This window comes from Apostichopus japonicus, chromosome 18 (assembly GCF_037975245.1).
Source record: "Apostichopus japonicus isolate 1M-3 chromosome 18, ASM3797524v1, whole genome shotgun sequence".
Classification (NCBI taxonomy): domain Eukaryota; kingdom Metazoa; phylum Echinodermata; class Holothuroidea; order Aspidochirotida; family Stichopodidae; genus Apostichopus; species Apostichopus japonicus.
The window spans coordinates 412,799-425,262 of record NC_092578.1 but is presented as its reverse complement, the minus strand read 5'-3'; the positions used below and the strand labels follow the sequence as shown (position 1 = coordinate 425,262).

The 12,464-nt window shown below is 38.1% G+C and overlaps 1 protein-coding gene across 3 annotated transcripts in view; it reads left to right on the top strand.

Moving 5' to 3' along the window:
• The window catches only part of LOC139958337 (kinesin heavy chain-like), a 44,733-nt gene that overhangs the window by 25,058 nt on the left and 7,211 nt on the right, over window positions 1-12,464 (top strand). For all 3 annotated transcript variants that reach the window (XM_071955324.1, XM_071955326.1, XM_071955325.1), the window contains 12 exons: window positions 1,515-1,639; window positions 2,739-2,843; window positions 4,899-5,047; window positions 5,378-5,526; window positions 6,310-6,464; window positions 7,430-7,705; window positions 8,644-8,793; window positions 9,754-9,942; window positions 10,196-10,313; window positions 10,599-10,675; window positions 11,149-11,258; window positions 11,559-11,660. In XM_071955324.1, coding sequence (XP_071811425.1) covers window positions 1,515-1,639; window positions 2,739-2,843; window positions 4,899-5,047; window positions 5,378-5,526; window positions 6,310-6,464; window positions 7,430-7,705; window positions 8,644-8,793; window positions 9,754-9,942; window positions 10,196-10,313; window positions 10,599-10,675; window positions 11,149-11,258; window positions 11,559-11,660 — 1,705 coding nt within the window. The remainder of the gene's footprint in view (window positions 1-1,514; window positions 1,640-2,738; window positions 2,844-4,898; window positions 5,048-5,377; window positions 5,527-6,309; window positions 6,465-7,429; window positions 7,706-8,643; window positions 8,794-9,753; window positions 9,943-10,195; window positions 10,314-10,598; window positions 10,676-11,148; window positions 11,259-11,558; window positions 11,661-12,464) is intronic.

Sequence of the window (12,464 nt, the reverse complement as noted above, 5' to 3'; positions counted from 1 at the left end):
TGACTGAGAGTTATTATCACAGCCTTGTCAATTGCTACAGACTTGACTGAGAGTTATTATCACAGCCTTGTCAATTGCTACAGACTTGACTGAGAGTTATTATCACAGCTTTGTCAATTGCTACAGACTTGACTGAGAGTTATTATCACAGCTTTGTCAATTGCTACAGACTTGACTGAGAGTTATTATCACAGCCTTGTCAATTGCTACAGACTTGACTGAGAGTTATTATCACAGCCTTGTCAATTGCTACAGACTTGACTGAGAGTTATTATCACAGCTTTGTCAATTGCTACAGACTTGACTGAGAGTTATTATCACAGCCTTGTCAATTGCTACAGACTTGACTGAGAGTTATTATCACAGCCTTGTCAATTGCTACAGACTTGACTGAGAGTTATTATCACAGCTTTGTCAATTGCTACAGACTTGACTGAGAGTTATTATCACAGCTTTGTCAATTGCTACAGACTTGACTGAGAGTTATTATCACAGCCTTGTCAATTGCTACAGACTTGACTGAGAGTTATTATCACAGCTTTGTCAATTGCTACAGACTTGACTGAGAGTTATTATCACAGCTTTGTCAATTGCTACAGACTTGACTGAGAGTTATTATCACAGCTTTGTCAATTGCTACAGACTTGACTGAGAGTTATTATCACAGCTTTGTCAATTGCTACAGACTTGACTGAGAGTTATTATCACAGCTTTGTCAATTGCTACAGACTTGACTGAGAGTTATTATCACAGCTTTGTCAATTGCTACAGACTTGACTGAGAGTTATTATCACAGCCTTGTCAATTGCTACAGACTTGACTGAGAGTTATTATCACAGCCTTGTCAATTGCTACAGACTTGACTGAGAGTTATTATCACAGCTTTGTCAATTGCTACAGACTTGACTGAGAGTTATTATCACAGCTTTGTCAATTGCTACAGACTTGACTGAGAGTTATTATCACAGCTTTGTCAATTGCTACAGACTTGACTGAGAGTTATTATCACAGCTTTGTCAATTGCTACAGACTTGACTGAGAGTTATTATCACAGCTTTGTCAATTGCTACAGACTTGACTGAGAGTTATTATCACAGCTTTGTCAATTGCTACAGACTTGACTGAGAGTTATTATCACAGCTTTGTCAATTGCTACAGACTTGACTGAGAGTTATTATCACAGCCTTGTCAATTGCTACAGACTTGAAATCTAGTCTTGCCTGTGACTAAATGCTGTGTTCAAGGTCATAACTACTCTGTATTCAGTATGAAATACATGTAGTCATGTAAGATCAAATTTCATTTATTTCCTAACATTCTGTGTTATGTAGATATGAAGTACTTTAGCCAAAATGCACACATTCAGTCACAATGTGATGGTACTCTTCTATCACAAGTTTAAAAATGAATCAAAAGTGAGTTGAATTAAATCATTTTGTGTCAATAGTGTTGTGAAGTATTGGTAATAAATCCTTCCATATTAATCTGTTTTGTTATTTGTATTATCTCTACAGATATGAACGAGCATAGTTCTCGTAGCCATAGCATCTTTCTCATCCAAGTCAAACAAGAAAATGTAGAAACACAAAAGAAACTCAGTGGAAAGTTATATCTGGTAGATTTGGCAGGTAGTGAGAAGGTAAGACTCAACGGAAGAGGAATGGGGGCAGTTTAAATTTATTAGTCTTGAATAACGATGGTAAAGATGTACAACAGTACACTGTCATGTAGACCAGCCTTGTGAGTGAGAGAACCGTGAAGAGCTCTCTTCAAATGGGTGTGAATTCTTTTCTTAGATATCTATATGATTTACAATCAAAGCAACAAAATGAATGGGAAAGAACAAAAATCAGAAGCACTTTTTATTTGCAAATTGAAGTTGTGTTCAGTTTATGTACTAAGATGAACAAAGTATACAAAATTGATACTTAAGTTACAGTGTTTTTTCAATGGGTTCTTGAAGACAACTTTTCAATGTTCTAATCTATGACCCTTATAAGAAGTCTGTTTTCACAACCTGTACACTACAACTCTATGTGTTGTCATGTTGATCACATTTTTCGGATCTCTGCTCTTTCATCAACTGATGCACTCATGGATGTGTGTAATAACATTCCTGTCATCCCATCTCCTCCATGGTTCAATGTGTTTCCATAAAAGCAGCAAGGATGATGCTGCCCAATTTTCTAAACATTCTTTGAAACCATGGCCTTGGCCATGGCCTTCATTTGTATGATGTTCTGAGAAGAGTAGCTTAGATCTTTACAGGGAAATGGAAATCATCTAATAGTCAGAATGGATTTTAGTATCAGGACTAATCAAACAAGTTAATTTGTCAAGATTGTTCAAGTTTCAGTCATAAGAAGTGGTTGTAATGTTTTAAGTGAAGTGTGAGAAATAATTCCACCTCTGAGGGAAGAATATGTAAAACGTATCCCTGACCCACTGTCATGGACAATGCCATTACAGGTTACGTACATGATACAAATATGTTTGAAGAGTTTTGATGATTTATTGTAAGAAATCTTTGACCTGAGGAGCTGATGTCGTTATTGGTTTTAAGAACAAATTTAGAGATTTAACACATTGTTAAAGTAAATCTGTTGTAAACCAACATAGATACTGAAACATGCTGTTCACTCACAGTGTTTTATTGTTGGACTATGCAATTTCAAGAGCAAAACTATTATTTGTATAGACATCTTTAATTAAAAGTCACATAATCTCTCTCTCAACAGGTCAGCAAGACTGGAGCTGAAGGCACCGTGTTGGATGAAGCTAAAAATATTAACAAATCCTTATCTGCTCTTGGCAATGTAATATCTGCACTGGCTGAAGGCAAGGTAAAGAAGGTTTTACTTTATTTACTTCAAGAAACTCAAGATATGCCATGATTACAAACTCACAGTTAAAGCAAGGAAAGAGAGTGTAGACTCAGGATACTCATTCTCGTAGTAGCTATCCACTCTGTTATATATTGTCAAGCACTAAACCCAAACTCAACTTTCTTATTTCAAAATGGACTATGCACTTTATAGCAGTCTTTCACAGCAGGTATTTACTAGAAATATTGACATGAATTGAGGATTTAACCTGCACTTTTAGTTCACTATGATTAACGACTGCCTTTACATTCTGCTGTTTAATATATTCCATCATGCCTCTACTTTGTGTTCATTCTGGAAAAGCAACAGTTTCCTACGTAAATATTGCACTTTGCAGCTAAAGGAAATGGTCTTCAAAGCTGTGCAATAAAATTGATTAGCATAATATTTGTGCTGGCCGCTTCTGAGACTAACTCACTGCTAGTGACTCATAGTGTGTACGTGCAGCTTTGATTTGTCATAGCTAGATACAGCCTTCGGGGATTGTTCATGGAATATGCAGTAAATTTCAACATCAAAGCTGAGGTGAACCAATCCATCAGAAAATATGGATTATTCTAATTACATTATTAGTTTAAATATGCATGGTCCATTGATAAAAGTTGATTATGTTTAGTAGGTCATGGTTTGTTATTAATTGGATGGGCAGTGTCAGTCTTCTTGCTGGTAAAGATATGTACATTTGTGATAGTCTATTTGACTACAATACCTATGAATTCAGAATAAATAAGCAAAACTTGTGTATTAGGTGTATGTATAGTGTTGTGATTGTTTTAATTTAGAGAGTATTTGGAGAGGGGGGGGGGGTGGTGTAGTATAAAATGCAATGGGGAGACATGAGTTAGCTTTAAAGAATATGAAGCATAAAATATAGCTGCTGAAGATAATGAAAAATTGAGAAATTAAAGCTGTAAAGAAGAAAAGGACATCAAAACATTTTCCTGCCAATCATTTAATTAGGCAACTTGATAATTAGGTGTATTAAGACATTAAAACACAAAATTTCTGGTCTTTGTTGGAAAGCTAGTTGCTGTCAAGTAGTTAATGGACCTTGCTATGAGATCAAATGTAATCTTCATGCTTAATTAATTAATATAACCCTCATAAATTAAATGGATTTGGTGGAAGTAATGTCGAAAGTGCTGGTAGTATGCAAACTAGTGGATAATAGGCAAAATGAAGGTAAACTCCTTTAATGGTTTATCCTTATAGTCCTCTAACATAATGACAAAGCTTCATTGGTTCAAACTGTTAACACATTGATGTTAATGCATTTCACAACATTCAATACCACACAGTAAACAAATTACATTGTACGTGTTGTGTCCATAATATCCTATGTGTTCAGAGATTGTCTAGGTGATCACCAATTTCCAGTTTTCTTTTGACTTCTGTGAATATTTCAAAGCAGAAAAGCTCTGAGGCGTATCCATATCATTAAATTTTCGTCATGAAAGTTGCCTTCCCTGAAGGATCTTTACCAACTTGGCACCTGTGAATTTGATTATTCAAGGTGCTTTTGACACATAATACCTAACAGCTGCTATAGTTTAAAGGGACAGAACAGACATGCAGCATTAATAAACGGAAATAATTATTGCACAGAGCTTTAAGAAAGGGTACTCAAACTTCCAAATGCTTTTAAGGTAGAGTGATATCTATTTTAATATAATAATTGTTAGAATTAATTTCCAATGGGTGTCAATTAAACAAAACAATCATTTGAATAAATGGTAAAGTTAGTAATGTTGCTCAACTAGTGTGGTGATCTTTTTAAGGGAATATTTGTTAATATTTGTTATTGTATCAATTGACCTGCTATATGTAGCTATGATTCTATATGTTGTTTCTTTTCAATACTAACTAAAACAAAACTTGATACCAACAATAAAAGTGCTGCTGTAGCCTTCTAAGAGGTTTAAGTTAATGTTTCAGATACTTTCATGATCAGATTTATTGCTTTTATTAAGGTAAAATTTCTTCTACTGATTGTCATATCTTGTACCTTTTCAGAAAAGTCACATCCCATACCGTGACAGTAAAATGACCAGAATTCTCCAAGAGTCTCTGGGAGGCAATGCTAGGACCACCATCGTAATCTGCTGCTCTCCCTCATCCTTCAACGAATCTGAATCAAAGTCAACCCTCATGTTTGGACAAAGGTGAGAGCAGAAACAGCTGCCAAAATATTATCATAACAAAGTCATGGATTGGCCATGTAGATCTGCCTTTGTTCTGCAGCAAGGCAACATAGCAGACCAGGAGTAAAGTAAAATCCCTTTTGTATTATATTGACAACAGGACAGTCCAGATGTTACATTTATTTAATGGGCTGGTACTGTAGACCACTCAGCCCCCCCCCCCTCCCCTCCAAACCCATATTATGTTTAGCCATTTAAGCAAGAAGAGGGGATCTTCTATAATGGAGAGCATTGATACTGTTTGGAAAATGTTTCACCACTTGATCCCGTTCTTGATGTTTGTCTTGACAGAGCAAAGACTATCAAGAACACAGTTGTGGTGAATGTTGAGCTTACTGCCGAGGAGTGGAAGAACCGCTATGAGAAGGAGAAAGAAAAGAACGCTAAACTGAAAGCTCAGCTGCAGAAGAAAGAATTGGAACTACAGAGATGGCGAGCAGGTATGTTCAATGTATTGAGCTATAACAAACAACAGTGCTGCCCAGAATTTGTTAGGGTTATTGAGACAACTTTCTAGGACATTTTTAGGACATTTAATGAAAGATTTTCAATATATGCAAATTAGGTTCGGTAAATAGCAAGCTGCCCAACAAAAGATGAAAAGTAGTGGTCTGTAGCGGCCAGTGTTGTAGCAGTAGTGGCCTGCAGCAGCCTGCGCTGTATTCAGTAATGGTCTGTAGCGGCCAGTGCTGTAGCAGTAGTGGCCTGTAGTAGCCTGTGCTGTATACAGTATGGCCTGCAGCAGTCTGCTGTATGCAGTAGTGGCCTGCAGCAGTCTGCTGTGTGCAGTAGGGGCCTGTAGCAGCCTGTGTTGTATACAGTATGGCCTGCAGCAGTCTGCTGTATGCAGTAGTGGCCTGCAACAGTCTGCTGTATGCAGTAGGGGTCTGTATTGGCCTGTGTTGTATGCAGTAGTGGCCTGTAGCTGCCGGTGCTGTATGCAGTCACACTTCAAGGATTAGGTTTGGTTGGTGTACTGACACATTAGTTTATCTTGGTAGCCATGTTGTTTGTTTTGCTCGGAATCATAGGCAAATAATATGTTTAAGAGCAAATGATAATTGATTGTATTAATCATATATATGTGTGTTTTCAAACAGGAGATAGGAGATATCACACAGACAGGAGGTATGAGATATCACACAGAGCCTATACATTTGATTCACATTGCCCACCAGCACCAGTAGTCTTGGCTAATTAACAGACTAAATTCTTTTCTCTAGGCGAAGCTGTTCCCCAGAATGAACAATCCCAGGCTAATACCGAGATTCTGAAGGAGATCATAGCCAAGAATCCAGACATGGGAGGAATCCCCGCCAGTGAGAAAGAGAAATGGGACAACGAGAGAGCAAAACTCTTTGAACAGTTGGATGAAAAGGTATGTTTGACCTAACAGAAGGTGTGAGTAACCCAACAGAAGGTATGAGTAACCTAACAGAAGGTATCTGTAATGTAACAGAAGGTATGTGTTACCTAAAGGAAGGTATCTGTAACCTAACAGACTTGTCTGAAGCAGGAGGTTCACTCTAGTCTAGACATTGAACATAGCTGTATTGATCAGATTTAGGCAGATCCTATGGAGAGTATTCTATGCAGCAATAATTCATTTCAACATTTGAGTCAAACAAATTCACTCCCAGCTAATCCTAAAAGTCCTACATTTTGTCCTTGCCAATTACTCATGTGACTCTCTAATATTTGAATATTCTGGAGCTTGTGATGAGATCCATTGCCATGGGAACTTGTGATGAGATCCATTGCCATGGGAACTTGTGATGAGATCCATTGTCATTGGAACTTGTGATGAGATCCATTGCCATGGGAACTTGTGATGAGATCCATTGCCATGGGAACTTGTGATGAGATCCATTGCCATGGGAACTTGTGATGAGATCCAATACCATGGGAACTTGTGATGAGATCCATTGCCATGGGAACTTGTGATGAGATCCATTGCCATGGGAACTTGTGATGAGATCCATTGCTAATGGGAATATCATACATGGATGTGGTGATGCTTAATTAGTGCAACTCAGCATTGTGTGTTTAACTGTGTAAGCTAATGTGATTACAGGTGGCAAACAAGAACATCTTACTATAAGATAGAAGCAGAATAAATAAATTGTAATGTTCCTTACTTAAAGCTTAGGCATTTCTGAAAGCAAAACAGATCATTTTAGTCAGAACCCTTCTGAGTGACATTCCAAATGAACTGTGTTCCCTTCTTGTTATACCTTGGCTAGCTGATATATATGTGCTGTACCTTTGCTGTGGCCATCCTGTAGGAATGAAGCTGCTATTATGTTACCCATGTCAACAATGTTTCTATTGTTATCCGAACAGGACAGTGAGATTGACAACCAGTCTCGTCTGACAGAGAAGTTGAAGGATCAGATGTTGGAGCAAGAGGAACTGTTGTCTTCAATTAACAGAGACTATGAAGCCCTCCAGAACCAGATGACTCAGATAGAGGCAGAGAATGAAGCCGCCAAGGAGGAGGCGAAGGAGGTTTTACAGGCTCTGGAAGAGATGGCCGTCAACTATGATGAAAAGTCAAAGGAAATTGAGGACAAGAGCCGGATGAACGAACAGTTGAATGATGAATTGAATGAGAAATTGGTAAGTGATTATGCAGAGGGAGGGATGAGAGGGGTGGTGGATATGAGAATAATCAGAGGGAGGGATGAGAGGGGTGGAGGATATGAGAATACTCAGAGGGAGGGATGAGAGGGGTGGAGGATATGAGAATACTCAGAGGGAGGGATGAGAGGGGTGGTGGATATGAGAATACTCAGAGGGAGGGATGAGAGGGGTGATGGATATGAGAATACTCAGAGGGAGGGATGAGAGGGGTGGAGGATATGAGAATACTCAGAGGGAGGGATGAGAGGGGTGGTGGATATGAGAATACTCAGAGGGAGGGATGAGAGGGGTGGTGGATATGAGAATACTCAGAGGGAGGGATGAGAGGGGTGGTGGATATGAGAATACTCAGAGGGAGGGATGAGAGGGGTGGAGGATATGAGAATACTCAGAGGGAGGGATGAGAGGGGTGGAGGATATGAGAATACTCAGAGGGAGGGATGAGAGGGGTGGTGGATATGAGAATACTCAGAGGGAGGGATGAGAGGGGTGGAGGATATGAGAATACTCAGAGGGAGGGATGAGAGGGGTGGTGGATATGAAAGAAAATGGAAAAGAAAGTCTTTCAGAAATAACCAAATGCAATGTCAATTTCATTAACTTTGTGAGAATAAAGTGGGAATGGAGAATGCCTTGAATGAAGTTTTGATCAGTCTTGTCACATATTGTTAGTAAAGAGAGACTAGAGAGATATAAAGATCTATGTTAAGTACAAAATGGAACACTTTATAGATGTAAGAAGGTAGGATTACCCTCCAGATATAATGTAGGGTACACTCCTGCTCCATTCCATCTAAGTACATGCATGTGAAGAAGCAAGCCTTCTGTGTTGGTAACAAACAATAATCCAGATGTGTTCCCTGGTATTAGTAAAATGGATTGATTGGTCAGTTAATTTATCTATTGTTTTATAGAATGAGTTGAATAGTGTCACAGCTAAACTGCAGGAGATTCAGGAGCTAGAGCAACACCAGAGACGTCGCATCGCTGAGATGATGACCAGCCTGCTAAAAGATCTGGGAGAAGTAGGTGTTGCCCTGGGTGGAAATGTCTCTGACATGAAGGTAATACTTATACATTGTAGCTGAGTTGAAACTAGAGTCTGTTATACTCTTGTAAGACTACTGGTATCATATCTGAGTAGAAACTAGAGTCTGTTATACTCCTGTAAGACTACTGGTATCATATCTGAGTTGAAACTAGAGTTTTTTTATACTCGTGTAAGACTTCTGGTATCATATCTGAGTTGAAACTAGAGTCTGTTATACTCTTGTAAGACTACTGGTATCATATCTGAGTTGAATCTAGAGTCTGTTATACTCCTGTAAGACTACTGGTATCATATCTGAGTAGAAACTAGAGTCTGTTATACTCTTGTAAGACTACTGGTATCATATCTGAGTTGAAACTAGAGTCTGTTATACTCTTGTAAGACTACTGGTATCATATCTGAGTAGAAACTAGAGTATGTTATACTCTTGTAAGACTACTGGTATCATATCTGAGTTGAAACTAGAGTCTGTTATACTCTTGTAAGACTACTGGTATCATATCTGAGTTGAAACTAGAGTATGTTATACTCTTGTAAGACTACTGGTATCATATCTGAGTTGAAACTAGAGTCTGTTATACTCCTGTAAGACTACTGGTATCATATCTGAGTAGAAACTAGAGTCTGTTATACTCTTGTAAGACTACTGGTATCATATCTGAGTTGAAACTAGAGTCTGTTATACTCCTGTAAGACTACTGGTATCATATCTGAGTAGAAACTAGAGTCTGTTATACTCTTGTAAGACTACTGGTATCATATCTGAGTTGAAACTAGAGTCTGTTATACTCTTGTAAGACTACTGGTATCATATTTAGAGGAAAGAAATCATTTTGAATATATATGTGTGTGTTTATGTAAAGTGTGTCCATGCATTGAAGTATATCTTATATGTGGTGCTCTGGTTCCTTTAACATAACTTTCATGGAATCTTTCATCATTCTTTCACTTAAATGACTCGTTTGATTTGCAGTTGAATTGTGATAACATTGAAGTGGATGAGGAATTCACAATGGCTAGATTATATGTCAGCAAGGTGAAATCTGAAGTGAAGACCCTGACACAGAGATGTAAGTCCCTGGAGACGACCAACTCACAACAGATCAACAAGATGGAGGAGACTGAGAAGGATCTTAGTGTTTGCAGGATGACAATCACACAGGTCAGTGCAGGTTAACATATATGCAGGTTAACATATGCAGGTTAACATATTCTATCCAAGTAAGTTTAACACATGCAGTTTAACTTGTGAATTGTTGGCATTACTGTCTTGTAGATTGTAATCATATGACACTCCATTCCCCTGTCTCTCTTCAAGAAGATTAAAGCCACAAGAAATTGAAGTAGAATCATTTCAAAAGCCTCGAGAATAAAAATCTTAACCACGGAAAATTGTGATGTATATTTGATTACAGCATGAAGCAAAAATGAAATCTTTGGCTGAGACGATGAAGGACAACGAAGGCAAGAAGAGAGAACTGGAGGAGAAGATGGATCAGCTGAATGAAGAGTTGACCACGCTAAGAGCACAAGGTGAGAGATAGTAGTCATTCTTACAACATTCTTAACAAACACTATGGGTAGACTTAGGTACTCATAGTGTGTATTATCCAATGAGAATAAAATGTTTATTAGCTCAATCATTTAATCTCCGAAGATATAATTGCCATTTTGCAAATAGTTGAGGAATGTAAGGAACATTAATATTCATCTACTGATAAATACTAGAGGGTAATATAATATGACATGTGTATAAGTTATTTGTATTGATTGTAGGAGTATTGATACTACTTTCTATGCATATTCATTAATCCACAGAGGATATGAGAGTGTCTTCAATAGAAGATAAGGAGAAGGAACACCAAGATAAGATCCAGGATGCTATTGAAATGAAGGTATGACTTCCTTTGCTTAAAATAACCTCTTGAACAGAGAATGTCATGAAAAGGCCCTATCAAGCAACCGCAATCAAATGAAACTTAAATAATATGAGTGCATTTAGGACACACAATTGATCTAATTATGTGCATTTTCATCAAATTTTCAAGGAGTTGAGGACCACACTTCTACAGAGGTAGTCAGGATCAGGGGTGTAGCTAGACTTCTGCTTTTACAGGTCCTAATGCTTTGCTAGGGAGGCATGACCTGTTTTCTCCAAAACTGGGGGGGGGGGGGACTGACAGATATTGAGGGATCCTTCAGTCCCCCCCCAGCATAGAAAAAACCCACCCCAGTAAAGTCATCTTTATATGAGAGCTTTTTCATTCCATGCTTGTTTGGGGTTTCAGTCATATCATAGATAAAGAAATAGACAGATGAAGCATTTAATGATCTTAAGCAAAACATTTGGATTATTTGTTGTCAACAGAAAGCTGTGGAGTCTCAGATGGAGATGCATAGAGATACTCATCAGCAACAGCTGACAGCCCTGAGATCAGAGATTGCAGAGAAACAACATCACATTGAAGAACTTAAAGAGTAAGTCAGCTTTCTCTGATAAAATGTGTGCATCTAATGTACTGTCTTTATTCACCAGTGTGTATTCACCAGTGTGTATTCTGCTATTTATTCTTTCTGTGATAAAATGTGTGGATCTAATATACTGTCTTTATTCACCAGCATGTATTCACCAGTGTGTATTCTTGCTATTTATTCTTTCTCTTTAAAATGTTACAGATTCTGTTCAATGTACTTCCTCACAGTTTTACTGCAGAAAATGTCATTCTTGACTTTTGTCAATTCATACTTGTTATATGTTGCTGTCTTTTCTCCATCCAGTGAAATTCAGCGTATGTCATTGGAGCATGAGAACCTTGAAAAGGAACATGAAAAACTGAAACAAGAGGAGGCCAATAAGAGCAAACAACTCTCTGAGCTGAGGTAAGGGAGTAATTAAGCTAGTATTCCTGACTGGTGATAGGGTATCCCTGCTATTTGAAGCTAGTCTGTTCATCTGAGGTAAGGGAGTAATTAAGCTAGTATTCCTGACTGGTGATAGGGTATCCCTGCTATTTGAAGCTAGTCTGGTCATCTGAGGTAAGAGAGTAATTAAACTAGTATTCCTGACTGGTGATAGGGTATCCCTGTTATTAAAGCTAGTGCTAGTCTGGTCATCTGAGGTAAGGGAGTAATTAAGCTAGTATTCCTGACTGGTGATAGGGTATCCCTGTTATTTGGTGCAAGGCTGATCATCTGAGGTAAGGGAGTAATTAAGCTAGTATTCCTGACTGGTGATAGGGTATCCCTGTTATTTGGTGCAAGGCTGGTCATCTGAGGTAAGGGAGTAATTAAGCTAGTATTCCTGACTGGTGATAGGGTATCCCTGCTATTTGAAGCTAGTCTGTTCATCCACCCTTTGCTTTAGTTCATTCACTTGTACTTCTGCAGCTCTTAACAGTGCTCTGAATGCACTGTTGTAGTCAGAACTCTGCTATGATTATGTAACTTGAATGTCATCAATCCACAACTGAGCCCAAACTGTTTGTTTAGTTTGTTACATGGATGCTTGTAACTAGCAAACACTACCTCTTCATCATAGCCTGCATGATGCACATAGGAGATGTCCTAGGACTAGTATGAGTGTTTGGTGATGAACTGTTGATACTAGTTGATAACAAGTCATACTTAGCGGGCATTATTTTAATTAAAGTGAAACATATGTTAACTTCTATATAGCAGTGAAAC